The sequence below is a fragment of the Erigeron canadensis genome, chromosome 8 (assembly GCF_010389155.1).
Source record: "Erigeron canadensis isolate Cc75 chromosome 8, C_canadensis_v1, whole genome shotgun sequence".
NCBI classification, from domain to species: Eukaryota; Viridiplantae; Streptophyta; class Magnoliopsida; order Asterales; family Asteraceae; genus Erigeron; species Erigeron canadensis.
In genome coordinates, this window is record NC_057768.1 from 1,164,739 (window position 1) to 1,192,736 (window position 27,998).

General features: G+C 37.3%; 2 protein-coding genes and 1 long non-coding RNA gene across 4 annotated transcripts; 1 reads left to right on the forward strand and 2 right to left on the reverse strand.

The window, feature by feature from the left end:
• Positions 1-11,016: 11,016 nt before the first annotated feature.
• Positions 11,017-13,534, reverse strand: LOC122580607. Its single transcript, XM_043752871.1, has 2 exons — positions 12,385-13,534; positions 11,017-12,287 (listed from the first exon to the last, which is right to left on the reverse strand). Exons 1-2 carry the CDS (start codon positions 13,532-13,534, stop codon positions 11,017-11,019), a joined length of 2,421 nt encoding a protein of 806 aa, XP_043608806.1.
• Positions 13,535-19,413: 5,879 nt separating this feature from the next.
• Positions 19,414-21,262, forward strand: LOC122579156. Its single transcript, XR_006320607.1, has 4 exons — positions 19,414-19,596; positions 19,765-19,845; positions 20,154-20,243; positions 21,079-21,262. It is a non-coding gene; the product is annotated as an uncharacterized LOC122579156 (long non-coding RNA).
• Positions 21,263-21,480: 218 nt separating this feature from the next.
• On the reverse strand, positions 21,481-27,305 carry LOC122579154. 2 transcript variants are annotated; one of them, XM_043751266.1, is made up of 6 exons: positions 27,099-27,305; positions 26,142-26,536; positions 25,264-26,037; positions 22,350-22,763; positions 22,032-22,234; positions 21,481-21,847 (listed from the first exon to the last, which is right to left on the reverse strand). In XM_043751266.1, the coding sequence occupies exons 2-6, from the start codon at positions 26,467-26,469 to the stop codon at positions 21,581-21,583; spliced, it is 1,986 nt and encodes a 661-aa protein (XP_043607201.1). In that variant the 5' UTR covers positions 26,470-26,536; positions 27,099-27,305; the 3' UTR covers positions 21,481-21,580. The 2 variants fall into 2 exon arrangements, with proteins under 2 accessions (XP_043607201.1, XP_043607202.1); XM_043751267.1 differs by lacking the exon at positions 27,099-27,305 and adding an exon at positions 26,702-26,777.
• Between the last annotated feature and the right edge of the window lie 693 nt (positions 27,306-27,998).

A 27,998-nucleotide genomic window follows, 5' to 3' on the forward strand; every position in this document is an offset into this window, starting at 1 on the left:
TGTGATTTAACTTATTTGCTTTTGCATTACATTATTTATAAGGAACCCGTGATTTTCTATGAGACCCATGTAGCGAACTTTCTGACAACCTATCCCAAGTTGGAAGCTTTAGGTAGGCTAGGTATACAAAGACACCCCGAGGACATACTTGTCCGAATCTTAAAGACCACATTAGCCCCTTAATTTTCATTCATTTCATTTGCATAAACAATATCACATTTAACTTTTATGCTCATGATTGGTAGAGGTTTTTGCCTATACATTGAACAAATCTTATAGTAATGCTAGATCTTTCACAAAATTTTAAGGACTAGATCAATTCATTACTGAAAAGCAAGCATTCTTAGCCATATATCTGAATATGTTTCCCATAAGAACATTGTATAAATTAAGTTCAGATTAAGGAAACCTTGCTACTTTGTGTCTACCAATATATCCCAAATTGTAATCACTGAACTAAGCAGTTATATTACGATTAAGCAGACTTAAAAGCTAAGTATCCTCACTTCTAATCGTCTTACAGCATTAACTTAAATCTCTCCATATTTTTGTCATTTTCTCATTTTTCACATTTTTATGGTTTTTATGACACTAAGAACTCTTTTTGTATTTTTATGACTCTAGCTATTTACAGACACAAACTTACAAAATTAGTTATTTGAGAGATTTAATATGAGTCAGCATTCTTCATCCCATTGAGAAGAATTAACTTCTCAAATCGAGTCTTATCAAATGCTTTGGTATACAGATCAGCTAAATTATCATCAATTATAACCTTTTCCAAATGAATTAACTTCTTTTGGGCACAATCACGTAAGAAATGATGTCTAATATCAATATGCTTGGTGACCTTATGCATGACAGGGTTATTTGTAATGTCTATAGCTGACTTATTGTCTATTCTAATAGGAGTATCAAGAAATTCCATACCGTAGTCACGAAGTTGTTGCTGAATCCACAATACCTGGGAACAACAGCTACCAGCAGCCATATACTCTGCCTCACATGAAGACTGAGCAACACATGTCTGCTTCTTGCACTGCCACAATACTAATCTTCCTCCTAACAACTGACAACCTCCAGTCGTAGACTTTCTGTCATTGTTACAACCGCCAAAGTCCGAATCAGTATATGCAACAAAATCAAACGTTCCTCCCATTGGATACCATAGACCAAGCCCTTGGTTTCCCTTAAGATAACGTAGAATACGTTTTGCTGCAGTCAAATGTGACTCTTTCGGACTAGCTTGAAATCTAGCGCAAAGACAAACAGCGAACATAATATCTGGACGCGAAGCAGTCAGATACATCAATGAGCCAATAATTGCACGATAATAAGTTGCATCCACAAGTTCATCTTTCGGATCAAGAACCCCTAAACCATGATTTTGCTGAATAGGAGTACCATATATCTTGGACTCTAACATTTGAAACCTCTCCAAGATGTCATCGACATACTTAGACTGGTGAATAAAGAATCCATTTTTCCTTTGATCTACTTGTAGTCCGAGGAAAAATTGTAATTCCCCCATAGCACTTATTTCAAACACATTTTTCATGCTCATTTCAAACTCTTTGCACATCTTTATATTAGATGAACCAAAAATGATATCATCCACGTAAACTTGTACAATTAGATAATCTCGCTTCTTCCATTTGATAAACAATGTGCTGTCTATCGATCCTCTTGTAAAACCATTTGTCAACAAATGTGTCGACAACTTTTCATACCACACTCTGGGTGCTTGATGTAATCCATAAAGAGCCTTATCCAAACGATATGCTCTTCTTGGATAATTCGGATCTTCAAACCCTGGTGGTTGGTGAACATACACTTCTTCTTTGACTTCACCGTATAAGAAGGCACTCTTAACGTCTAACTGATACACCTTTATACCTTTGAAACTTGCATAAGCAAAAAACGACCTTATAGCTTCAATCCTAGCAACTGGTGCAAAAGTTTCGTTATAGTCAATCCTAACATTCTTAGGTTCTACTTGTGAAATGAAACCAGAATAAAAACACTCAGTTATCAACCCAGTGTCTTTCACTTCACAAAACAATGTCAGATCCTTATTCAACTGATTTCTAGTTCGAACAGGTTCTGCAACATTTCCAAGAATATTCTCAACCGGATGATCCTTATTAATTCGATATTAAGGAACCGAATCAACATTCAGACTTTCTCCTAAATTTGTTCTAATGTGAAACTCAGGAGAGCTAAAATCATCTTCCGATTCTTCATAAATAGGATCATCATCAGGCAGTATAACCTTCGATGGAGTAGGTGGTGTAGTGTTCTCGGGTTCACTATTATCTGAATCTGGTGTCTTATTCTTGTCCTTACTACTTTCATCAACATCAGTAGTAGACTGAACGTTGGTTGGAGTAGTATCAAAATTTCGAGTAGGCGAAGATAAAGGAGTATTATCCATGTGATCTCTTAAAATAATCACATCATCAACTGTCTTAGGATCTGAATAAGAATCAGGACCATGTAGTGAACTAAACACACTATCGTAATCGAAGTTTTTGCCACTTCCAGAATGAATAGCGGGCTTATGACTGACAATCTTGACATTTGTTCCCAAATCAACTTTGCCGGTCTGTTTGTTGTAAACCGGTCGAATTGATGTTCCCGGTTTATAACCCATGAGAAATCCCTCTTCAACCTTTGAATCAAACTTTGACTGAGGTAGATACTTCAAGAAAGTACACGGTACACCAAATGGTTCAACATTCTGTAAATTTGGTTTCTTCTTATGTAGAAGCTCATAACATGTCTTATTATGACGCTTAACTACAGTAACCCTATTTAAAATATGACAAGCTGTATTCACCGCCTCCGCCCAAAACATAGTAGGAAGCCCTGAATCTGCAAACATAGTTCTGGCTGTCTCGATTAGAGTCCTATTCTTTCTTTCAGCAACTCCATTCTGTTGTGGTTCATATGGAGAACTGTATTGATGTTGGATTCCCTTTGACAAACAAAAGACATCCATCACATTATTCTTGAATTCAGTTCCGTTGTCACTCCTGATTCTCTTAACACGAACTCCATAAATGTTTTCAGTTTCGACAAAGAAATTTATCAAAATCTGCGGAGTTTCATCTTTCGATTTAAGAAAGAATACCCATGAGAATCTCGAGTAATAATCAGTAACCACCAAACAGTAGTACATCCCACCGATACTTCTTACATTTACTGGACCAAATAAATCCATGTGAAGTAACTCCAAAGGATTGGCAATAGAATTCTCTTGTTTTGGTTTATATGCAGACTTTTGCTGTTTACCTTTCAGACAAGGTACACATTTGTCTTCCATTCCAAACCGTTTCATGGGAACACCGTCAACCAAACCATGTTTGACAATGTCATTCATCTTTCGGAAATTGATATGTCCCATTCTTCTATGCCATAGTAACGATTCAGATTCGTTTGCTTTCGATAACAAGCAAACAGACTCCTTTGGATCATCAACACCTAACACAAGGCCATAGATGTCTCTCTTCCTAGGAGCTTTTAGCAAGATCCAGTCTTCAGGAATAACATATCCTAGTTTCAATATAAGTGCTTCTTTCTCAGTAAAATGGACATTGTTTCCCTTGTCACAAATCTAAGAAACACTTAATAAATTATGTGCTAACTGTTCCACATAATTGACTTTCTCCAGCGTAATCTTCCCATTGACAACATCACCTTGGCCCGAGATGTTGCCGCCCTTGGGACCTGCGAAACTAACATACGAACCATTCACATCTTCATAATTGGACAAAACATTCTTGTCCCCTGTCATGTGCCGAGAGCATCCACTGTCAACATACCAAAGACTGATAGGCTTCCTTGGTTCTCCCTGCACATACGACAATAAGATGGTTAGTTTCTAAAGGGAACCCAAACCTTTTGAGGTTTAGGTTTTCTGAATTCATCTCTGATGATTAATTCGGTCCAATATCCATCGCTCTGTAATGGAGCCTTGGATGAAGATGGTGTCATAGACTGCTTCTTAGGTGAACTGAAATGAGCCTTAGGAGGAGAATTCCTTGGTGTGTTAGTACCATATCTAGGTTGACTCCCCAATCGATCATAGAATTTAGACAAACTATTAATTCTAACAGGAGGAGATCGATTTTGTTGAGTCATCTTCCTAGGTAAATTACTCCTTTGAGGTGTACGAGAACGACTCGGACTTACACTACTAGAAGTAGTATTCTGTGAAAGTCCCTGTCGTTTAGGAGTCTTAGATCTATTGACATTAATCCTTTGATCTTTAATAGTAGACTCTCCATATGACACATTTCTAAGTAACTTCACATAATTCTGTGCATTTTTATTTTCAGGATGTCTTTTTGCATACTCCTCATAATAATCCCTTTTATATGCACTCATAAATTTTGGTGATGCTACTTGTTCAACTAGTTTACCCTTCCCTTTAGTATTAGGAATATTAATAACATCCTTTGACTTGACTTGACTGTCATTCTTAGGATTTTTGACCTTCCTATTTGGACATTCAATAGCTATATGGCCTTTCTCACGACAAGTATAGCACTTCTTTACTTGTTGTTTTCTAGATTGACCATTTTCTATTTCAGGGATTGGTATACCATACTCCTTCATTTCATTTATGGTATCAAGCGTCTGTATTGCTTCTTCCATAGTTTTTACTGGTTTAAAAGGCGCATAATGTCTATCCTTATATGGAATTTGTTCAGTTAACCATTCTTCTTTATTTTCCACACACTAAACTTTATCAATTCTTGATTTATGTTCAATCCTATTTATAGATACTTCTTTATCATAGAAAACTGTATCACAGTCTTTCAATGTGTAGTATACTACTTCATCTGGATTAAAACCTAATTCAGTTTGTTGGTGATCTTTTTGTAGAAGTAAATCAAAATCTTTAGTCACGTTACTTTCCTTCATAAGAATAACATTTTCAGCAGTTAAACTAGTTAAATTTTCTTTTAATTTCAATATTTCAAGTTTTAAATCTGACACCATTTTACAAACGTCAATTATAGAAGATAAAGAACAAGATACCTTCTGATCTGCAGCCTTGCAATCTGCCATGTATGCAACAAAGCTTTAGTTGTCATACCTTCAGGTATCACGAAGTTCTTCATCTGTTCTTCAATGCTCTTCATGGAAATATCATCAACAGGACTTGATGACTCTTCATTTTCTTCAGATGCTTTTACTGCTGTCATTTGTTCACTCTCAGATCTTACGGTCTCAGCAACATTACATATATTCTTCTGAACTATCTCAGATGTACTTTCTTCACTTGAGTACACAGCATAATCAATTGTTGTAGCTACCTCATCATATAATTCTACCATGTAGGCATGATTCTAGGTATCATCAGATTGTGTATCCCATTGATAAGTACCATCTGAATTTTGGACAACAACAGCTTTTGACTCCGAAAATGGTGACGAAACTGGCTGTTGTGGAGTAGCAGGATATGTAATCATTGCTTGCGTCTTATGATTACTCGGAGTAATACCGCCTTGATTGTAATTTTGACGACCGGCAACGGTATTATCAATCCTCTTAGGTCGTTGACACTTTCTTGCAAAATGACCAAATCCATCGCAGTTATAACATTTCACTTTGGATTTGTCAAAGCCTTTAGTGCATTGCCTATAGGTCTCCCAGTCCTCTGAGTGAATCTTCTGACCTTAATAGTAAGCATAGCTAGTTGCCATTGTAGATCCATTTCTTCCAAATCATCAGGATCTATTTGATTGTAATCCTCATCAATTACTGCAGGATTAGTAATCTTTCCTCCAATAAATGCTTCATGAGCATTACAAAAGCCTGAGCAAACACTCATTCTTCCTTCTGCAGAACTCATACTCATTGGCATAGAATGAAAAGATTGTACATTGCTCTTGACATTCGAATGTGTATTGTCATAAGCAACATATCCAGCAATACCTTCAGCATCTACTATTGGTGTAGCTTCTGCACCACTTAGAAATGCATTGTTTCCCGAGCTAGAACTTGCTAAATGAACAGACTTAGCATGATATAAAGATGGATCTTGTGTAAAATCCGAGTGAGTATCTTTATTCCTTCTCTTCATGTCTCTGTTCTTCAGTTTGGAAACTACCTTTTCAAAGTCCCATGTATTGTATTCCTGATCATCTTGAAGTTGATGAACATAATCAGTCCATGTCTTAGGCAGTGAGTCCAAAAACTTATCAACTAGCTCAGTTTGAGGATAAACAACCTCAAAGTACGAAAACTCAGTGGTCAAATGACTGAATCGAATAATAATCTCGTCAAGAGATTCTCCTTTCAGTACATTAAAGGCTTCATACTGGCGCTTCAGAAGCTTGATACGATTCTTCTTCAAAGTTACATCGCCCTCACAATATCTTTCAGAGCGTCCCATAAATCCTTTGAAGTAGTGTATTTTTTGAACAGATGTACACTATCTTGAGGCAATGCCATAGTAAGAGTGGACAATGCCTTGCCCTCAACAGCGTATCTTTTACGTTCTTCAATAGGCATATCAGCATAAGTCTACCTACCGATCACTCCATTCTTCTCATATGAAGGCCAATCAAAACCTTGAGTTATCACAAGCCACATTTCCATGTCAGTGAGACGAATGTAATCTTCAAAACGTCTCTTCCACATCCAATAATTTTCCATAAGGAACAATTTTGGAGGTGTATTTCCACGACCAACCTCATGATCATGCATGATCATCTGGCTGATGAGTAGGGCATTTGGTGAATTTGCAGCAGCTGGTATAGTTGTCATTTCGAATCTTTTGAATTCAAATAAAACAAAATACTACTTAGTTCGTGTGGCACGAAGGACACGTGGCACGAAGTACGAAGTCACGTGGCACAAAGCTGTATGACTTCCACGAAGTACACGTCACACGAAGCACGAAGTGCACGAAGTATACGAAACACTAGTCACGACCTAAGTCACGTAGAGTGGTTCGCGCTGACGTGGCACGAAGCTAACACGAAGTTAACAGATGACGTGAACACGAACACGAAGTTCACTTCGTGCTGACGTATGCACGAAGTAACACGAAGAAGAGCACGAAAATGCAAATTAACACGAATTTCGAACGAAATTGCAATCAATAGCTAATCAAACGATCTTAAACCTTCTGGTAATCAACCATAGGGCTCTAATACCACTTGTAAAGTGCCTTATTGTTGCGTGGATCGTAATAAGATGTGATTCGTTATATCAAGAGTGCGGAATCCTCCTGAGATAACTAGATTTGCTATTGCCTTTTGTCGATTAATAAGCAATTAACCAACCCAAGGAGATGCACAAGGCTTGTGGTTCGTGTAGGAGATCACACGAAGGAACAAATAACCTTGATTCGTAAATTCGTGAATAATTCGAAAACCATTAATGAGGATTCAAAACGATTACCCTAATTCCTTAGATTAGGTCTTGTATTTATACTAGAAGATTATTGGGTTGTGTCGGCTTCGGCCTTAATTACGTATTAGGCCCGAAATAAGCATCAATCGATCTCCCTCGTGCTGACGTCAGCACGAGGTCAGTCCAACATGCTGATGACGTCAGCACGAGGTTCGACCCCTTGGTGCTTTGTTTGGCTTCGTTTAGCTCGTACATAACATTCAATCACTGTTTAAGTGTTCTACGACACTTATAAACCTTGATTCTATGTTCTTGTACCTGCAAAACAATATATAACACACAAACTCAATACAAAACATAAACAGATATAATATTGAAGTTCAATCGTAATCATTAAATATCAACACAAGTTCTTATTTAAATGATTACAAACATGGTTCCTAAACCATAAACGATAATTAAATCTATGTTGCGATTGTCACAACGAATCTGCATCTACACGCCGCAGTGACGCTCAAAATCACTTCCCAAGTCAGTGAAAAAGCACTGCGCCACAGTGGGGCTTGGCCTCCCTCACTGCGCCGCAGTGAACACCTCCTGAAGCCCAAATCCTTCAATTCCAGCATACAACCACGACCCAAACCCAATTTTGGCTTCCATTTTGGTTCCAGCACTTCTCCAAATTAGTTTTTATCCCACAAAATCAAACATAGACCATATTTAAACATAACCCATATTAGAATTTCATTCCATAACCCCAAATCAAACCTTAGATCCTTGAACTAATCACCTAAAAACCCTAGATGATACTAGCAAGCTTTTCGACCCGATTCAAGACCCGAATCCACTTGACTTCAACTAGAAACAAGTAAACAAAGATAAATTAAAGGTTATGTGACAAGTTTAACTTACCAAGCTCACCACGTAGCACTCGAATCCGAAATTTAACCCGAATGTGATGTGTTCTTGCACTTTGGAGCCAGAATCTTCGATATGATGTTATTATGATAATAAGGTTTATTATTCTTGAAATTATTAAGCTTGAATTACCTTAAACTAAGAATAAATCTAGAGAGAAAGAGAGAGGAAGAAGAGGGTGTGTTCTTAAGTGTAAGGAAGAGAGAGAGAGGAGTAAGAAGAATAAGAGAAGGAAATGATAAGGTGGGTTGGGGGTTGGGTTGACTAAAGTGGGTCATGAATCATGACTTGATCCATGGGTTGACCCATCAACATAACTAGTTAGTTCATAACCCGCGACATATCATCTAGCACACCGCCAAACAACCCAACGAGTATAAAGTTAGTCATTTAATCACAAGATTAACCTAAAACATCTTTTATTTCAATAATTCATCAAATTACACATTAAGTCAACGGGTCAAAATTCACGGATGTTACATTATTCCCCCGATAAAAGGATTTCGTCCCGAAATCTAACAAAACACTAATTAATAAACAAATCCGGGTACTTGGACTTCATAAGATCCTCACGCTCCTAAGTGAACTCGGCCCCACGTCTAGCATTCCATCTGACTTTCACAATTGTGTAATGCTTGTTCTTGAGCTTCTTGGTTTGACGGTCCAAAATCTCTACCGGCTCCTCCACAAAATTCAGATTCTTATCCACCCGAATTTCATTCATAGGCACATGTTGTGTCGGGTCCGCCAAACATTTTCGTAGGTTACAAATATGGAAGACATCATGCACTCCACCAAGTTCTTGTGGCAATTCTAACCGATAAGCAACCTTACCAACACGTTCAATAATCTTAAAAGGACCAATATACCTTGGCCCGAGTTTGCCCCACTTCACAAAGCGGATAACACCCTTCCATGGCGACACCTTCAATAGTACATAATCTCCCGCTTCAAACTCTAGCAGTCGCCGCCTCACGTCGGCATACTTCTTTTGCCTTTCACGGGCCAATTGCAACCTCTCCTTGATTTTGGAGATCACCTTTGTTGTCTCCACCATAATTTCCGGCCCAATAAGTTGGCTTTCACCGATCTCCGCCCAAGCTAGGGGAGATCGGAAAACCCTACCATATGAAGCTCTAAAAGGCGCCATTTGAATGGTGGCATGATAACTATTGTTGTATGAAAATTCCACCAAAGGCAAGTGATCTTCCCAACTCCCACTAAAATCAATGGCACACGCCCATAACATATCTTCAAGCGTTTGTATCGTTCTTTCGGTTTGTCCATCCGTTTGAGAATGAAATGTCGTGCTCATATTTAGTCGTGTGCCCATTGCACGATGAAAGGCCCTCCATAAATTCAAGTTATACCGGGAATCTTTATCGGAGATGATAGAAATCGGAACTCCATGTTTAGACACCACTTCCTTGATGTACAAACGAGCTAAGGTGTCAACACCATCGGTTTCACAAATGGCCACGAAATGAGCCGACTTTGTTAACCGATCAACTATCACCCAAATTGTATCGCGACCACTTCTTGTCTTCGATAACTTCGTTATGAAGTCCATTGCAATGTGTTCCCATATACATTCGGGGGCCTCAGGTTGCACTAACAATCCGGGTGGCTTCTTATGATCGGCTTTCACTTGTAAGCAAGTAAGGCACTCACTCACATATTTAGCCACGTCCCGCTTCATACCCGGCCACCAATAGAAATCTCTTAAATCAAAATACATCTTATCCGACCCGGGGTGGACCGAATTAGGTAATCGATGAGCTTCATGCATGAGAATTGTTCTTAGATTGCCGAAAATGGGAACCCAGAGCCTTTCAACTAGATAGAGCCCGTTATCACTTTTTCTAGCAAATTGTTGCTCCATACCATCCAAATTCTCATTTCCAAAATTTTCCGGTCGAGTGGCTTGTACTTGAGCCGCAATGATTCGATCACGAATGTTTGGTCCTACCGTGAGGCTCATAACCCTAGCACGTCTTGGTTTAACCCTTTCCTTCCGGCTCAAGGCATCGGCTACCACATTGGCCTTGCCCGGATGATAACGAATGTCACAATCATAGTCACTAAGGAGTTCAAGCCAACGTCTTTGCCTCATGTTCAATTCACTTTGATTAAAGATGTGTTGTAGGCTTTTGTGATCGGTATAAATCACGCACTTGGTGCCATAAAGATAATGCCTCCAACACTTCAAAGTAAATACTACCGCTCCCAATTCCAAGTCGTGTGTCGGATAGTTCTTTTCGTGTACCTTCAATTGGCGGGAAGCGTATGCAATAACTTTGCCCCTTTGCGTAAGGACACAACCCAAACCTTGCCCCGAAGCATCACAATATACTACAAAAATCTTCAACTCCATCGGGAAGGGTTAGAATGGGTGCTTCACACAACATGTCCTTAAGAGTTTGGAAGGTTTGTTCTTGTCTATCACCCCATTCGAATTTTCGTTCTTTTTGAGTCAAGAATGTGTTGTGCAATGCGGGAGAAATTTTCGATAAATCTTTTATAGTAACCCGCCAATCCAAGAAATTGACGAATTTCGGAAGGTGTTTCGGGTCTCCTCCAATTCTTAACCGCTTCGATCTTACTTGGGTCAACATGAATACCGTCCTTACTCACCATGTGACCAAGAAAATGAACCTTCTCCAACCAAAACTCACACTTGGAGAATTTAGCATACAATTTTTCCTTTCTTAACAACTCAAGTACTTCTCACAAGTGTTCGGCATGTTCTTCCTTTGTTTTAGAATAAACAAGTATGTCGTCAATAAAGACAATGACGAACTTGTCCAAGAAAGGGCGACACACCCGGTTCATCAAATCCATGAACACCACCGGTGCATTGGTCAACCCAAAAAGCATAACGGTAAATTCAAAGTGCCCATACCGAGTTCGGAAAGCCGTTTTATGAATGTCATCTTCATGAACCCGGAGTTGATGATAACCCGAGCGGAGATCGATTTTGGAAAAGTGCTTGGCACTTTGAAGTCGGTCAAAGACATCATCGATTCGAGGAAGAGGATATCGATTTTTCACCGTGAGCTTATTCAATTCCCGGTAGTCTATACACATTCTAAACGACCCATCTTTCTTCTTGACAAAGAGAATGGGAGCACCCCAAGGAGATTGACTAGGGCGGATGAAACCCTTCTCTTGAAGTTCCTTAAGTTGAGCTTCGAGTTCTTGCATTTCGGTGAGAGCAAGTCTATAAGGAGCTTTTGCCACGGGCGCGGCTCCCGGAATAAGATTGATACGAAAGTCAAGTTCACGAGATGGGGGTAATCCCGATAATTCTTCCAAAAAAACATCGGGGAATTCACAAACAATAGGAACGGTCTTCAATTCTACCTTTGAGACGGTAGCACTAAAGACTTTAGAATTTAGAGAATCGGAAGTTTCACCTTGAACTCTAAGAATTTTACCGCTAGACAACGGTATTTTAACAACCCTCTCACCACAATCAATAGTTGAATTTACCGCCGTTAACCAATCCATTCCCACAATAACGTCAAAGCTACCGATTTTGAAAGGCATAAGGTCGATGTAGAATTCGACGTCGTTTAGAGTCAAAATACAATCACGAAGTATTTGACTAAGTTTTGCTAAGGCGCCATTTACCGTTTCTATATCGAGTACATAGTTTAGGGCACACGGATGCACATCAATCAAAGGAATAAAACGAGAAGACACAAAACTATAATCAGCTCCGGAATCAAATAAAACCGTTGCATAATGACCATTAAGAAGAAAGGTACCTGCAACAACATTGGGATTATTACGGGCCTCATTTGCATTGACCGCAAAGGCTCGGCCACGGGGTTGCACTTGGTGACCTTGTTGTCCCCGGTTTTGGTTAGGCCCGGCAATTTGTAGTTGATTGGGGTGAACGGCCACTTGAACTTGTTGTCCCACCCATCGAGGACAATTGTTACGGTAATGATTAGGGCTACCGCACACATAACATTCGCCTCTTCTTTGATTGCCTTGAGGAGGAAAAGCTTAAATAGGAGCTACATTGAGTGAACCCGCACCCATCCTTGGTGCCCTACATTCTTTCGCCACATGCCCCCACCTGGTTACAATTAAAGCATGCCCCACATTGAACATTGGCGGGGTGGTGTCTATTGCATCTTCCACAATGTGGGTGGGGCCCCACATAAGACTTCTTCACCGGCTCCACCGCCGCCATCACCCTACCCCGATTAGCATTCTTGGGGTCAAACCTTCCCATCTTCCTTGGACCACCCGTTTCCCCAACCTCCTTTCTTTTTGATGATGACGATGATGATTTACTCAAAACTCCACTTCTTAACAAGTCTTCGGTAACACTACCGGCACGGTTAATAGCCTCGACCATGGAAGTAGGCATGACCGGATTGATGAGAGAACGGACTTGTGGATTCAAACCCAAAACAAACTTCTCAATGGCCCGAGACTCGGTGCTCACTAGGTGAGGAACAAGGTTAGACAACTCTTGGAATCGTCTAACATAGCCCTTGTAGTCGGCCCCGTCCATTTTGAGATGGACAAACTCGATGGTCAAGTTTTGGAGCTCATAAGATGGGCAAAACTTCTCTTTCACTTTGTTCTTGAAGTCGGCCCATTCCAAATTGTGGGCCCGACCCAAGGCCTTCTCTTGGTTCCACCAACTTAAAGCATCTTCCTTGAACATACCGGAGGCATAATAAATTCGGTCATCGTAAGTACAATGACTCCTTTCAATCACCGCCTCAATCCTCTCAAACCATTTTATACATTCCACAGGCCCACCCAACCCATCAAACTCCGGTGCCCCACAATTCTTGAAATCTTTAAATTGACAACCTTGGCGGTACACTCCATGTTGGTTATACCTATCCCTATAGTTGTCCGCTCTTTCGAGTTCTTCTTCTTCTTCTTCTACAACATGAGGTTGAGCACCCTCATCATTCACATTTTCCGGGTTTCCAACATTTTGATGCTCATTAGGTTGTACCCCATTGTTCCCATCAAGAGTTGCTTGGACTTGGGTAACAATAGTTGGCATGATATTGGTGACCGTTTGAGCAATCACATCCGCCAAGTTAGGCCTAGGAGCCTCACCACGACCCCTACCTCGGCCCCTACCTCGTCCTCTACCACAGCCTCTACCACCCCGGCCCCTACCTCCTTGCACTTCCGGTTGAGGTTCCGGTAGAGGTTCTTCCGAGTTAGCCCTATAATTAGCTCCAGCTCTTCTTGGTCTTACCATTTCTATAAAAACAAATAACACGTTGACCCGAAAGTTAGTCTTGAAATGCTCACATGTTAGTCACACAAGTTGTCAATGCTCTCATGTCGATATAACATACACATTTTATACCATTAAGCTAAGGCACAAGCGATAGATTTCTAGGGGGAATTCATTACTTATCGTACCGAGTTCACTATAATCATTTATCATACAATCCAAGAATCTAGCACGGATGGTTTAAAGTATAATCCGAATCCAATATGCTTTCTAGTTATCGATCGAGTTTGTATACAGGGTGTACCGGCGGCTAACCCTCCACTCAATCGACTTCCCAAAAAGCATATCGGTTCCTTATTATGCTTTAACCCAAGCGTGTGCAATCCGTGATGTCATTAAATTGCTATAACATTGGGTAACCATAAAATAGTTGATCACGCTCTTTTAGGGTTCCCACAATGTTACATCAAGTTAACGCCATAACTTCACTTTGCCCTAAATCAACAATTATTACCAAACAATAACAATCCATCTCAATCGCAATCAAGCTCAAACCAAAACCATATCGTACTCAAGTCATCACATAATTGGTCTCAACTACGAACTCCCAACGCACACTTTCTAGGGTTCACACCAATCAAGTTGCACACAAAATTCCTAGCCATGCATGCTATATGAAGAGTTTTAACTTAAGTCGTAGTCTAGGTCAAACCACCTAATTCTCTACGACCTGGCATGGGCCACCATTCTGTAACACCCCGAGCTAGGGCTCGAAATATTACGGAAATCACATAGCACAAGGAGAGATTATCGTAGGCAACTAAATGAAAATAATGAATTCGGTGAATCCATAACAAGTCAAATATTCATACAATGCACAAGGAGCAAATGACCATCAAAGTTTACAAAAGAGAATTCTAGAGATGGCTATCGATCCTAAGCATTAATCAAAAGTGGACGAATGAATCCTTGATCCATGAAGTCCATGCCCGAGTCCAAAAGCTACACAAGATCATGCATCACGTCCTTGGTTCACCTGATTACCTGAAAAGTGTACTAACAAGTCAACACGAGGTTCGTGAGTCCGTAGTGGTGGTCCAAGAGGAACCACCGACAATAACCACATATCATAAAGCAAGAACAATTCATCGCATACAAGTATTCTTACACGTCATCCAACCAATGCATCACAATATAATATGCGTAAAAGAATGACAAATGCAATGCCAATGCCATGATGCGAATGATAAGCATGCCAAACCAAAATACGTATGATATGTATGGCCATCATGCCATCTATGCAACGATACTCACATGTCATCACCATGACCAATGTGGCATCTCAAAATCATCGGCGAATATACGTCTATAAACCCGGATGACCAACACCAGTGTATACGTCTATACCTGGATAAACACATTTGTCTCAACAGACAACCAAATCATCTTAAGCAACCAACACAATTCAATCCCAATAATCCATCAATCCGACATCCAATAACCAACAATCTGATCAAACTATACATACACACACTTGAGAGGGCTTGCTTTCAAAGAGTCCTCGATGTTTGTATACAGGGTGTACCAGCGGCTAACCCTCCATATCTCAAACCTTTTGAAAACAAAGTCGACTTCCATGTATGTACATTTAACCCAAAATATAACCTTTTTCAAACCAACTCACACGAACAATTCAATTCAACCATCAATCATCATTCGATCAACAAACAGTTAATGCAAACAATAAAACACACAATGTACGCTTTTCAGCCTGAATCTCAATAGAGTAGGGAGATACGAACTCACCTTGATCGGCTAAGAGTAGTTAATACAAGTTAAAATCAAATTGGAGTTGTCTTGCAATCACTTCACGTCCACCACCTATAATTATAATATCATATGTAATTATTAGCACGATTCATCTACATCCTACTCATAACGAGTACAACCCTAGTGACTCTCGGGGTTAATAAGGTTGTTAAAACGTCTAGGTAAGATCTAACCCAAGTTTAAGTCGGCCACAACGTACCCAAGCATTAGTAACTTTCCCGAATAAAGACTTAGACCCAAAAGACTCAACCTTTTTAGAATTGGGGGAGATTTCAACCAAATTAAAGGTTACTACAAGAAACTAGACTCATTTACGAGTCCAACGATAGGTCACATGTCTCGATTGGACTTACGGTTTGAAAGATACAAGCGTTTGAAAACTACGTTCAAAAACTGCCGGAGAGCCTTTCATCACTGCGTCGCAGTGAGGCTTGGCACACCTCACTGCGCCGTAGTGAGGCTCAAAATCACTTCCCAAGTCAATGAAAAAGCACTGCGCCACAGTGGGGCTTGGCCTCCCTCACTGCGCCGCAGTGAACACCTCCTGCAGCCCAAATCCTTCAGTTCCAGCATACAACCACGACCCAAACCCAATTTTGGCTTCCATTTTGGTTCCAACACTTCTCCAAATCAGTTTCTATCCCACAAAATCAAACATAGACCATATTTAAACATAGCCCATCTTACAATTTCATTCCATAACCCCAAATCAAACCTTAGATCCTTGAACTAATCACCTAAAAACCCTTGATGATACTAGCAAGCTTTTCGACCCGATTCAAGACCCGAATCCACTTGACTTCAACTAGAAACAAGTAAACAAAGATAAATTAAAGGTTATGGGACAAGTTTAACTTACCAAGCTCACCACATAGCACTCGAATCCGAAATTTAACCCGAATGTGATGTGTTCTTGCACTTTGGAGCCCGAATCTTCGATATGATGTTATTATGATAATAAGGTTTATTATTCTTGAAATTATTAAGCTTGAATTACCTTAAACTAAGAATAAATCTAGAGAGAGAGAGAGAGGAAGAAGAGGGTGTGTTCTTGGGTGTAAGGAAGAGAGAGAGAGGAGTAAGAAAAATAAGGGAAGGAAAGGATAAGATGGGTGGGGGGTTGGGTTGACTAAAGTGGGTCATGGATCATGACTTGATCCATGGGTTGACCCATCAACATAACTAGTTAGTTCATAACCCGCGACATATCATCTAGCACACCGCCAAATGACCCAACGAGTATAAAGTTAGTCATTTAATCACAAGATTAACCTAAAACATCTTTTATTTCAATAATTCATCAAATTACACATTAAGTCAACGGGTCAAAATTCACGGATGTTACACTTATCTCGTAGAAGCACACAACAAATGATAACGTAAGTTACCGAGCTTTGTAAGTATTCCCGACTACCTATAATCATTAAACGACATAATGAGCTATCAATTACCCACTATTTATGGTCATGACTCAAGCCTAGATACCTATAAATATCACCCATGACAAGACTTGATGCATCGGAGGTTCGTTTAATACTTTAGAGCTTACATAACTCGACGGAACATGGAAATCACTCACTAAATTAACCTTTCTGTAACTTGACATCATCCTCAACTTTAAAAAGCATTACCATTAGAAAGTAGACTCTCTCACGATTCCGTGGATAGCTTATTTGTTAAAAACGGAGTTACGGTTCAAAAGTTATGGCTATTTGAAAATTCTGTTGCTATTGCGTCGCAACTACCAAGTTGCGTCGCAGCTATATGTCACTGTTTTCTAGTTTCGCAGCAGCTTAGTAGCTGCGCCGCAGCTAGCCCCGAATCTGCACAAACCTCATTGTTTAACCTCCAAAACTTAACCAAACACACCCCAAACGACCCCAAACCTTATGAACGACTTTTGCACCTCAAAATTCACCATTTTAAGACCACAATGATGCAATAAAATCATTGATTAATCCTTACTTGATTTGCATCACATAATTAAACGTTTTAGGTTACCGAATCGATCAAAACACACGTTTTTTACATCAATTGATATTCCAATAACCTAGACCAGTTATGGATCTGATTATATGATTGAAAGGACATAAAATCAATGTTATTATACCTTGGATACCTAGAGATTACAAAGAGGATGCAAAAACTTGGTCAAAACACTCTCGAATCAACCGAATAACGATGAAATCGAACAATAGGATGCCATGGAACAAAGGGAACGGCTAGGGCTTCAAAGGAAATGTATATTCTCTGATTTATGAGTCTAATGACAGATTATTAGACCCTTAACCCGTTTTTTAGTTTCCAGCTTTATCAAAACTAGTCCTTAGACTTTCTTATGGCTCATATTTAGCTTAAAACACCTATGGGGAATACTTACAACACATTAAACACTTTAAGCACCTCCAAAGACATTAAAATATAACTTTAGACACATTAACACATGAATCATTAAGGCTTTAAAACCTTACACACATAGCACATTAATCATACGTGAGCATCACATCGTCTGGAGACTTAACGGACTCATGGTGTTGACTTAACGACTCAATTCAACCGTTAATAAAAAAGTTCGGGATGTTACAAGAGTTCTCATGGTTCTTAAAAAAATGATTCTCAAATATATACTTTAAGAGTTCTCATGTGAAGAAATATATATATATATATATATATATATATAAGGGTCGGACCACGGGTATCCGGACTGGATACCGAAGGCCTACCCGGAACCCTCCTCCCGCCCGCCGCACCTGGTAAATTCAACTCGCATGTCAAGAATATTGGCAAGTAACAATGTTCGAGATAAGATTCACATGTAACCCTTATTACAACGTCCGGGGTGTCCATAAAAACAAACTATAATAATTTGTTCGATTATACCATGATGTAATCAATTCCAGCACCCATTTTCTGGGCTTTTCCCGGATGGTAATTGAAGAAGTTATCAAGAATATAAGTTTGATCATCAAGGGACAAAGGATCGCCATCATTGTACCTACATGCCAAAATGGGTCCGGGTCCGGGTTTACCTAAATCCGGATCATACCCGGCCCGTTGCCACCCCTAAGAACTAGGGTTTCGTTGGTGGATAATATCTGCCTAATTTTACACACACATCTTCTATATCTATATTCTCTCAACCAATAGTAATTTTAGGGTTCTTAACACTAAGCAATCGCCATGGATCGCACGTAAGTCTCTCTGATCTAAATTTTTATTCTCAATCTATATGAAAGAAACATTTACACACAAAAAAAAAAAAATCATAATTATCCAACTTCTTCTATTTCTATCAGATATAAATTTACAAACAACCTTAACTCACACCCTACTCTCTTTTTGAAAACTAGAAATTCAGACTCTCTTGGATTTAAGTGTTTATGGCTTTTAGGTAATTGATTTTTTTTTTACTTAGTTTTATTTTTGTTTTGAGAACTTATAAAAACAAAAGAAAAGCTAAGAATAGTAAAGATAGTGAGATTTTTCTAAGATTTTTTTGTTTATGAGTTAATTGTATATAATGAAAATATATATAATTATATACTATGTTTGTATATAGATCATGTATTGATATAAAAGTAATGAGATTTGGAGTTTCATTAAATTTTAGATTAAACTTGTGTTTGATTTTGGATCTGGGATTGTATCTGTGATATATGTTATGCATTAGAAATCCAAATGATTTTGTGTTTAATTTTATTTTGGATTTTGGACCAAAACTGTAATTTTTTGAAAGTTAGGGATGAAAGTTGCAAGTGACCGTCCACAACAGGGACGATTTTTGTAATTAACTCTGGGTATTATTAAGCCAATTTAAGAGATTACCCATCACGTGCGAATCACGTGACCTGATTTTAAACGGACGTTTATGGTCAAGACTAAAACTATTGACGGTGCAAAGTTTGTTAGACTAAACCTGTAATTTTTGAAAGTCAGGGATGAAACCTGCAAGCTGGGTAGTGGTACCACGATAGGAACGATTTCTGTAATTAACTCTAAAAAAGAAAAAGGTTTAAAAGGGCGAGACGACTAAAGATAAAACTTTGTAACCAAGATGGCGATGTAATAAGCGAAGGGACTCAAGGTTTCATTTATGAGAAGTATATAATCCTAAAAACCAGGGATGGCAACACAGCCCGTTTCGTAGGTGGATAATCTCTCCCTACTAAGAACTAGGGTTTCATTACCATCCCTACTATATATTTGTTCTCTCAATCGTAATTAGGGTTCCTAGCAATCGCCATGGATCGCACGTAAGTCTCTCTGATCTAAATTTAATTTATTCGTTAATTAGTTTATTCGTATTAGTATATAGATATAGATATAGTTATGTATGTATAGTTTTGCGTGTTATTGATTGTTCGATTAACCACTAAAATTAATGTGATTTTCCATCTAATTTTTTTGAACAAAAATTGCAGTACACAAACAACACCGGATGCTTCATTACACGGTTTGAAGAGGAAGGAGAAGAACAAGTGGCCGCCGAGTATCTCAGATATGTAAGAAACGATCGATGCTTCTATTCCTTTTTATTTTTAATTTCAATTCGATTATTATCTGTCCGTTATAAGTATGAGTTTGGCTTATAACCCTAGTTTTTGGTTTAATTTATTTTTTTTTATAAAAAAAATCTCTCTTTTTAATAAAAATCATATAAAAAAAGACAGTAAATTTTGGTTTGGAATTGTAAAACTAGGATATTAGGTAATAGGTATATTAGTTTTTTTATTTTAACTGGAATTATGGTTATTATGTTTCCAAACGAACACACTTATTGATTTCTGCTGTTTTCAAACATGCTGCTCAGGTGAAGAAGATGTTAGCCATGTGGCATAATGGTGATTCATACAAATTTATCAAGCCAGCAAACAAAAAGGAGCCGCCATCACCTCAGCAGGTTGCCAATGCTCTTTCCTGCATTACCATTACATGTACATTTTTCTAGCTTGTGTTAGTGTTGAGATTCTCCGGCCATCTGTTTTGTGCACGTTACATGTTATTAATATTTCCCCCTCAAAAAGTAACAAGCCATCATCATGATTGGAACCGGTTGTAGTGCGTTTCTTTCCTTTCTTACTTTTCTGTATTTTCTTCCATACTTACTATTGTAACCGGCAATTTCCTTGAGTTTGGGCGGCTGCAACTATGGTAAACGGATCCAAACCGAGACAGATGCAACAATAGTTGAGCACCCGGGTCCAATTAGGCTAATACGATTTAGGTATGCGTTAGGGACCTCAAAACAATTTTTGAGCACCCGGATCCCATTGGTGGGTGAAATTTTGGACGCATCTTCCATGTTGGATCTCCTGCTTTGCGGGATATTCTTTGATACCTTAAAGCTGCCCCATTTCACCCAAACCTGTTTTCGACCTGATTCAACCCAAATTTAAAGCTGCCCTATTTTACCCCAACCTGATTTGACCAGAACGTGTTTTGACCCGTTACCAACCAGTTCATTTTGCCACCTCTAGTAATTATCAATCTGTCTACGGTCTACCTAAATTCTCAGTTACTAACTTACTATACTTCGTATATCTATATTTGCTTTTTTTTTTCACTTGTTTTTAATTTGTCATAATCCTTTTTTGTTTTTAGAGTTCAAGCTTAATATATAGATGTAATTAATAATTAGTCACTCTTATTAATTTACCTTCTTGTTTAACAATTAAATCACTTTGTATCTTCTGTTTTTTTTTTTCCATTGTTAATTTTGTCTACCCTTTTTGCAGTGAACGGGCCACTGCCGGAAAATGGCAGCCAATTCCATATTACTATCTTATTGCCTAGTGTGCTTACATCTTTCTATGTTGTGGCTCCAATTGAACAAGTGTTAGTGTCGGACGATGCCATGACAATGTGTCTTTATTGTGTAGTAAATTTTCAGAGAACAAGTTCTTATTCTTTTTGTTCTAACATGGGTGTTGCTACTTGCTAGTAGTCACTGACTCAATATTTTTAGGTGGCACAGTTATACATTCTTAAACCGGTGTGTATTCATCAAAATGAACACTGATGTTGAAATAAATTGAGTAATAAATTTTTTCTATCGAAAAATGGAAACCTCGCTACATCTAACTAATTAGTACCCTATACAAACACAAAAGCTAACAGGATGAAAGGAACATCATCAATAACACCTTTAACGAAGCTATAATAACTTTGCCTAATGATTTCGAAAGAATTAACAAAATCGTTACACCGCAAAAAGGGTGATATAGTCGGGCCTAAAAATCAGCAAGGAAATAGCAAAAATGAGGGCTCTAGCTCTACATGAATCTTCCTGTTGACAAAACTAACTCTACTTAGCTTATTATGACACCACAGTAATTGATCACTAGTTAATGTAGACATTTGTAGCACCCTGGACACTAATTTCATATCTACTTGACAAAAGAAGTAAAGGGCTCCATCTTCTGCCGTCTCCTCTTCTTTACAGCTTCTTAACTTCTTTAGTATGCAATTTCCGCTTCTTAATACTTCTTTCAGCTTCTTTTCTTTCTGCAGATTCAGTAAAATAGATGGTAATTGTCACCAAGATTCGGGCTTTATTTATCTTCACTTAATACGCGAGTGCAAAACAATGTGAAGACTTGTCTTTTATAGGGAACCTTAATCTTAAAATAAGTGGATTAGCTTTTAAAATCCATTAATCCCTAAAGTCAAAGTTGACTGGTGATCTAACCTTGTGTAAATCTTTCTGAAGATCCATATAGAGTTGTGCATCCTCGGGTTTCCGAAACTCAGCGGGCGTTTGCCTTTTATACTTATCAGCACGAACAAATTGCCAGAATAAGCGTATGGATTCTTGAAATATCTCAACTAACGTGTCACTGGTAATATCGTATACAACCTCATCTCTTGCCTTCCAGTTCTTTGGAGGGTCATCTGTAAAAGTCATTCATAAGTATAAACAGTTAAATCCATAAAGGTATCACATGACAGTAATACACTTTTAGCCGAATAACTGTTTTAAGGAACAGTGAAATCAACCTATTCTTACCTCTAATCACGGGAACTTGTAGAAGATTACGATATATACATCGAGTTTTAACATAATGCTGAACTCTTGGACCTTGAAAAGGTTCATCCTCTATAAATCTTTGCATCAACACTTGAAATTGTTGAAATTCACCAGCAAGGTCATTAAATCTTCGAAACAAATGTGGGTCTGATTCCCATATATCCATTGCCTTTTCGTATTGCCAATGTAGGATTTCCCAAGAAAGACACATTTGGCTAACATACACAACTTCCAAATCATTTTGTAGCTCTTTGATAAACTTAATGGTTGGATCGTCTTCACGCTTCTTGCCTTTGTAGGTTGTGAAACTTTGGCTAAGAAGTGTCGTAATTTGAGGAATTGAAGCTTTTGAGCTTGAAGATGACTGATTGGGATCTTTTAACTGTAAGAAACCTGTATATTATAGACATAAAAGATTAGACAAAAACATAATTAAGCCTTTAAATCACCCTGCATCTAATTTATAGAGGTAGAATTAGAGGCGCGTTTAGATGTGTGTTTTTAAAGTGATCATGACAGATTAAAGAATCAGACAATCAGATGCTTAAGGCCAAAGATGGTTAAATAGATGTTAATTTACCTTAGACAGTAAACTTTCTTCCTACCAATTTCCTTACAAAGAATAATCACAAATTCACATTACCAACTCTTTTTTAACTTTTTGCAGTGAACTCAATGGTTATTTTCGAGTGTTGTCATAGATTTATCCACAATAAACCATGACTAACTTTCACTTAGGTAAACTGTCTAAACAGATCAACAAGAATCTGGGTACCAAACAAGATTTTGTGGGATCCCTAATGAGTGTTAATAAAGGAAACACTCATAATACCAAAAAGTAGCTTCACATTCACAAGAAAGAAAAGGTCTCCTTTCAATAGCTGCTGACTAAGCATGAAAATGATAACCCATCATTAAAATTTACTTTTGGTAAAGTGTTTACCTATAAAGATTTCTTAGACCCTAATGAGTGACACAAAGAAATTACACAACCGGTTGCTAAGAAACTTAGCAGGGGGTTAATAAATCAGTAACAACAGTTAATACTTTTAATTCGATGAACAGTTAGGTAAACTTAAGACAATGACCTATGGTTTAAGTGGCGAGTAAGCAAAGTTTTACAAAGAGCGTTGGGGTTCGACCTTGATATGCACTTGAAAGGTGGGCACCTCTGGTTTTTCTTTGGAACGCCTACTTAGCGTTGGAAGTAGTGGGCCCGGTAAAGACACCTACTATCCTGATCTGAGTAGGCCCTCGCCATTAATGGTAAGAGCAAGTCTCAGTTTGAAGGTTGTCATTCTAAAAATAGAAGTTCGGTAAATTTGCATTTTTCCAAATAACTATCTTTCGTCCACGATACAACCACACAATTTCGACATATATGGTAATTGCAAAACAAACCATGTCGTAAACAGATAAAAATGGATTGAGGTACAACACGCAACAGTTGTGCACTTATGCATCAAACTTAGACGGGTGTGTATCAAAATTTCTGCAGATACACATAGTACTCCCAAAAATGTCACATGTCCTCAAATTAATTGAATAATCAATATTTTTCAAATTGCAATAATCAGTTTAAACACGCACCCAAATAGCTTCTTAGCTGTTGCTCTGAAGGATTCAAGAAAATCTGGAAGGTTGGTTGAATTATTAGGTAGTTAAGAATTCTTGAACCAAAATATATTAAGTTATGAACTTTCTCTAGAAATCAGAAAACGTGTGGATTATAATATATATACCTGGTCTCATTAAAATAAACATATAGTAACAGGATTTTAAGATAAGACAATCACATCCCTCCATGAGTGCAAATCTATTAAGATTGCAATAACATATTTAGTGCTTTTTATATTGTCTTGTCCCCCCAACCCATTAATTTAAATGGTCGACCTGCCGTTTTGAATTCATTTGAAAAGAGAAATTTGTATATTTTTCAATAAACGTGTCCTTTTTGGTAGGGTCGTAAAGACTTATTGAAACTCCATAACACTTTTCTATTTTGGAAAAATTTCTAGAATGAATCTCTTAACCTCTTGATGGCACACTTTTTATTAGCCGTATACCAGCAAGACTTGACATAATTATACAATAATTGAGTTTAAAACATGTTTAATGGTATACACCTAAAAAAACATATCTTACATCTTCCATACCCCATACGGCCATACTTATACTTTACAATTTTATGAACTTGATGACCTAAATTAAAGTTACTTACATCATGGTTTGATAGAATAAAAAAGACAACACCCTAAACCATCCTCTTGTCCCCCGCCTCAAAAAGATACCTTTTATCAATTCCATAAGTCATCATTCTTTAACATGAAAAAGTTTCATAGTTTTTGTGTTTCTCTCAAGCCCCACCTAACTAGATAAAGTGGGTCCCTTTCCCTTTTCAATCCATTTCCTTTGTAGTTACACATATCATGAAAGATAGGCTGCAACATCAAACACAAAATGCATCTCCAAAAAATAACACAAAATGCATTGCTACCAACCTTTAAAATGTTCATTTTATTAGTTATTTTGACTTAAAAGTATTCATTTAGAAAAGAAAACCGACTTGGACTTGAGTTCTCGTGAACGTTAAGGGTGTTAATATGAGCGTTTTAAATTTTTTCGTGTTATGCAGGGTCTAAATAACCTGATTTGAAGAAGCATCTAAGAAGTTGTGAGATAATAACGTGTATAATTACCTAAGTATCATAAACTTTGAGCATCTGATTATCTGATTTTGATCTTTAAGTTTCTATAATCGCTTAGAAACGCACATCCAAATGTCTAATCGTGACTATGTTCTAGAGAGCTAGAAGTGATCATATTAGCAAGTAAATGGTATGCTAGGAAAGTAGATAGACAAAAAAAGAAAAGAAAAGATAGAATTATTTACCTATAGTATACATTTTCTGGTAATTGAAAATGTCCAATTTTCGCATCTTTTCTCTATAGCTTTTGTAAAACTTGTGAGCTTCAGTCAACTTGCCACCACTATGTTGATACACTTCCTCAATCTTCCATGGCTTCAATTCCTCCATTATCTTTGGAGGCGATTCGGATTCTTCAAAAATTGTTGGCAGTCCACTGGCTTTAGCTTTCTTGATCTCCATTGTTAACTGCTCAATCAATTCTTGATGTTCCCATAAAGATTCCAGCTTGTTTGATGTATCACTTGATGAATTCTTCCCATTATCATCTGTACTTTCTTTTTTTAGATTTGTACCAAAATCTTTCTCAGATAAGAAATCGTCTGATAACCATTTGTTTTCATCCTTTTTAATGAATTCTAAATCAAAAAATTCGTCAGATAAGAACCCGTCTTCTTGAGATACATTACTCGATGGAGAACTATCACTTGACCCGTTTAAATCCGTATTTGAGTCAGAAGATGTGCAAACACTTCCATCAAGAACTTTTTGCTTATCTTCACTAAAAGTATCAATTTCTTCTTTTTCTTCAATCTTTAAACCAATTGAATCCATATTAAAAACATCAGCATATGAATCAACACTTTCATCATTAACTTTTTCCAATTTCACTTCACTAAAAGCATCAACTTCTTCTTTGTCCTCCATTTTTGTAACCTTCTCATCAAAACTTTCAACCATCACTTGCTCATTAACATTTGCTTCATCTTCAAAATCATCATTCCTAGCCGAATTCCCTTCTGCAACAATTAAAATAGAAAAATGTTATTATAGCACATAAGTATACCTTCTCTTTTCTTTTCCAATAAATTAAAAACCATACACTCATCTAATACAAACTCACCATTCGAATCCACATCGACTTCACTGCTACCTTCCAACGAAACTTCAAATGAATCAATATTTTTACTTAAATTCTTGTCATCAACACATGAAGGTGGTTCCAACATATCAACTAATTGACTTATGGAACCAAAATCTTTCTGCTTTTTAGTAAACTCCTCATAAGTTGGAAATTTAAAAGTGAATGAAAACTCAGGGGACTCTTTTCCATCTTTTTCCTCATCATTTTGCCCATCATTTTTTTCATCATTTAATTCTTGATTTTCCTCATAAAGCCCATCACCATTTTCTTTACCTTTTACCTCCAAAAAGTCTTGTTTTACCTCCATGTCTTCTATTAATGCAACCCCAGGATCACTTTGAACACCCTTTGAAGAACCATCATTTATTCTAAACCTGTAATTAAAAAAAACCCACAAAAACTTACATAAATACATAACAAAAAAAGATCAAAACTTTCATCAATATTTTACAATAAACACAAGGATTTTGCTAATCATTACTCTTAAGGACTAATATTATCAGCAAAATCCATTTGAAAAAAAAAAAGCTTTAGAGTACCTTGTGAAATAATGAAATAGGTGAACCAAATAGTTGGAAATACAATACCAAAAACCCAACAAGAAAAGAATAAACTTTGGATATAAAAACTCAACAACTGAATACATAATTAGCAAACTCAATATGGGTAAGAAGAATCTTTAGAAAAAAACTAGCCCATTTATTAGAAAACCAATAAATTCAAAGTGAAGCAAGAAAACAGAGGAAACAGAGACATACCATCAATACAATACATATTTTGTAAACTGTTAATATCATAACAATCTTGAAAAAAATCAAAAAACTGAATAAGACTAATCAACTGTAAAAAAAAAAAAAAAAAAAAAGACAATAATATGAAAAAGACAAGTGTGAAATATTCAAAGAAAAAAGTTAAAACTTAGAATGGAAATCTGACCTAAAAGAAAGCAAAATTTCAAGGAGAATGAGATGGGTAAGTGTGAGCAAACTTGACTGGGTATTCGGGTCGGGTTTTATTTGTGGAGATTTATGGTTATGGAAACAGTTAATGGTTTCATGGTATATGGTTGGTTGCAAATTTTGAATGATGGAGTTAAGGTTGGGAGAGAATGTGTGTATGTGTGTTGGGATTTGTGGCGGTTGACCAGTTATTTAATTAATAAATTTATTAATTAATTAATTGAAGTTGAAGATAATAGGCGATATTTGGAGGGTAGGGGGCGCCAATTTACAAGCTATTCTTCCGGTCCAAGCGTTTAAACTACAACTCAATTTATATTTTGCCATTCCAAAAAAAACAAAAACTCTATTTCTATGTTGTTCATGTATATTTTGCCATTCCAAAAAAAACAAAAACTCTATTTTGCCCTTTCTTTATTATTTTATTTATTTATTTATTTGTTGTTTATGTATATTTTTCACGAATCGATTATGTGTATGATTTTTATATTTTTGTATCTATTAATACTTTTAGATTTTTTTTTTTAGTTTGCACATTATCCCTATCTAAAGTATAGTTAAAAGAAATTGAGTGTCAGTCGAGTGGAAATATCAGGAAACACCCCACTATGCAAAAACTTTATAAATCCATCATTTTAGGGAGTTGAATTTAACACTGAGAATAAAAACTAGAATTGTATCAACCAATTATATTGAAATAGTTCGATTATAATTAAATATATAGGGATTTGCTAACTAGTGTCCCTAGTGCATTAGTTAAGAAACATTTAATGAACTTGTTATTTCGTTACTAATCAAAAATTATATTTAATGTGTATTAATTTAACATAACAGTTTTTATTTTTAAATAAATAATTATTACATATTTTTATATTTT

What these genes read in the sequence shown, in the direction of transcription:
- LOC122580607 (XM_043752871.1), bottom strand. Translation starts at nt 13,534, where the DNA reads ATGGTAAGACCAAGAAGAGCTGGAGCTAATTATAGGGCTAACTCGGAA. An exon ending in ATGTGGGGCATGCTTTAATT is followed by an intron (nt 12,288 to 12,384) that starts GTAACCAGGTGG and finishes TTCCTCCTCAAG; the next exon opens with GCAATCAAAGAAGAGGCGAA.
- LOC122579154 (XM_043751266.1), bottom strand. Translation starts at nt 26,469, where the DNA reads ATGGAGGTAAAACAAGACTTTTTGGAGGTAAAAGGTAAAGAAAATGGT. An exon ending in AGTCGATGTGGATTCGAATG is followed by an intron (nt 26,038 to 26,141) that starts GTGAGTTTGTAT and finishes TAATTGTTGCAG; the next exon opens with AAGGGAATTCGGCTAGGAAT. An exon ending in ACAAGTTCCCGTGATTAGAG is followed by an intron (nt 22,235 to 22,349) that starts GTAAGAATAGGT and finishes TGACTTTTACAG; the next exon opens with ATGACCCTCCAAAGAACTGG.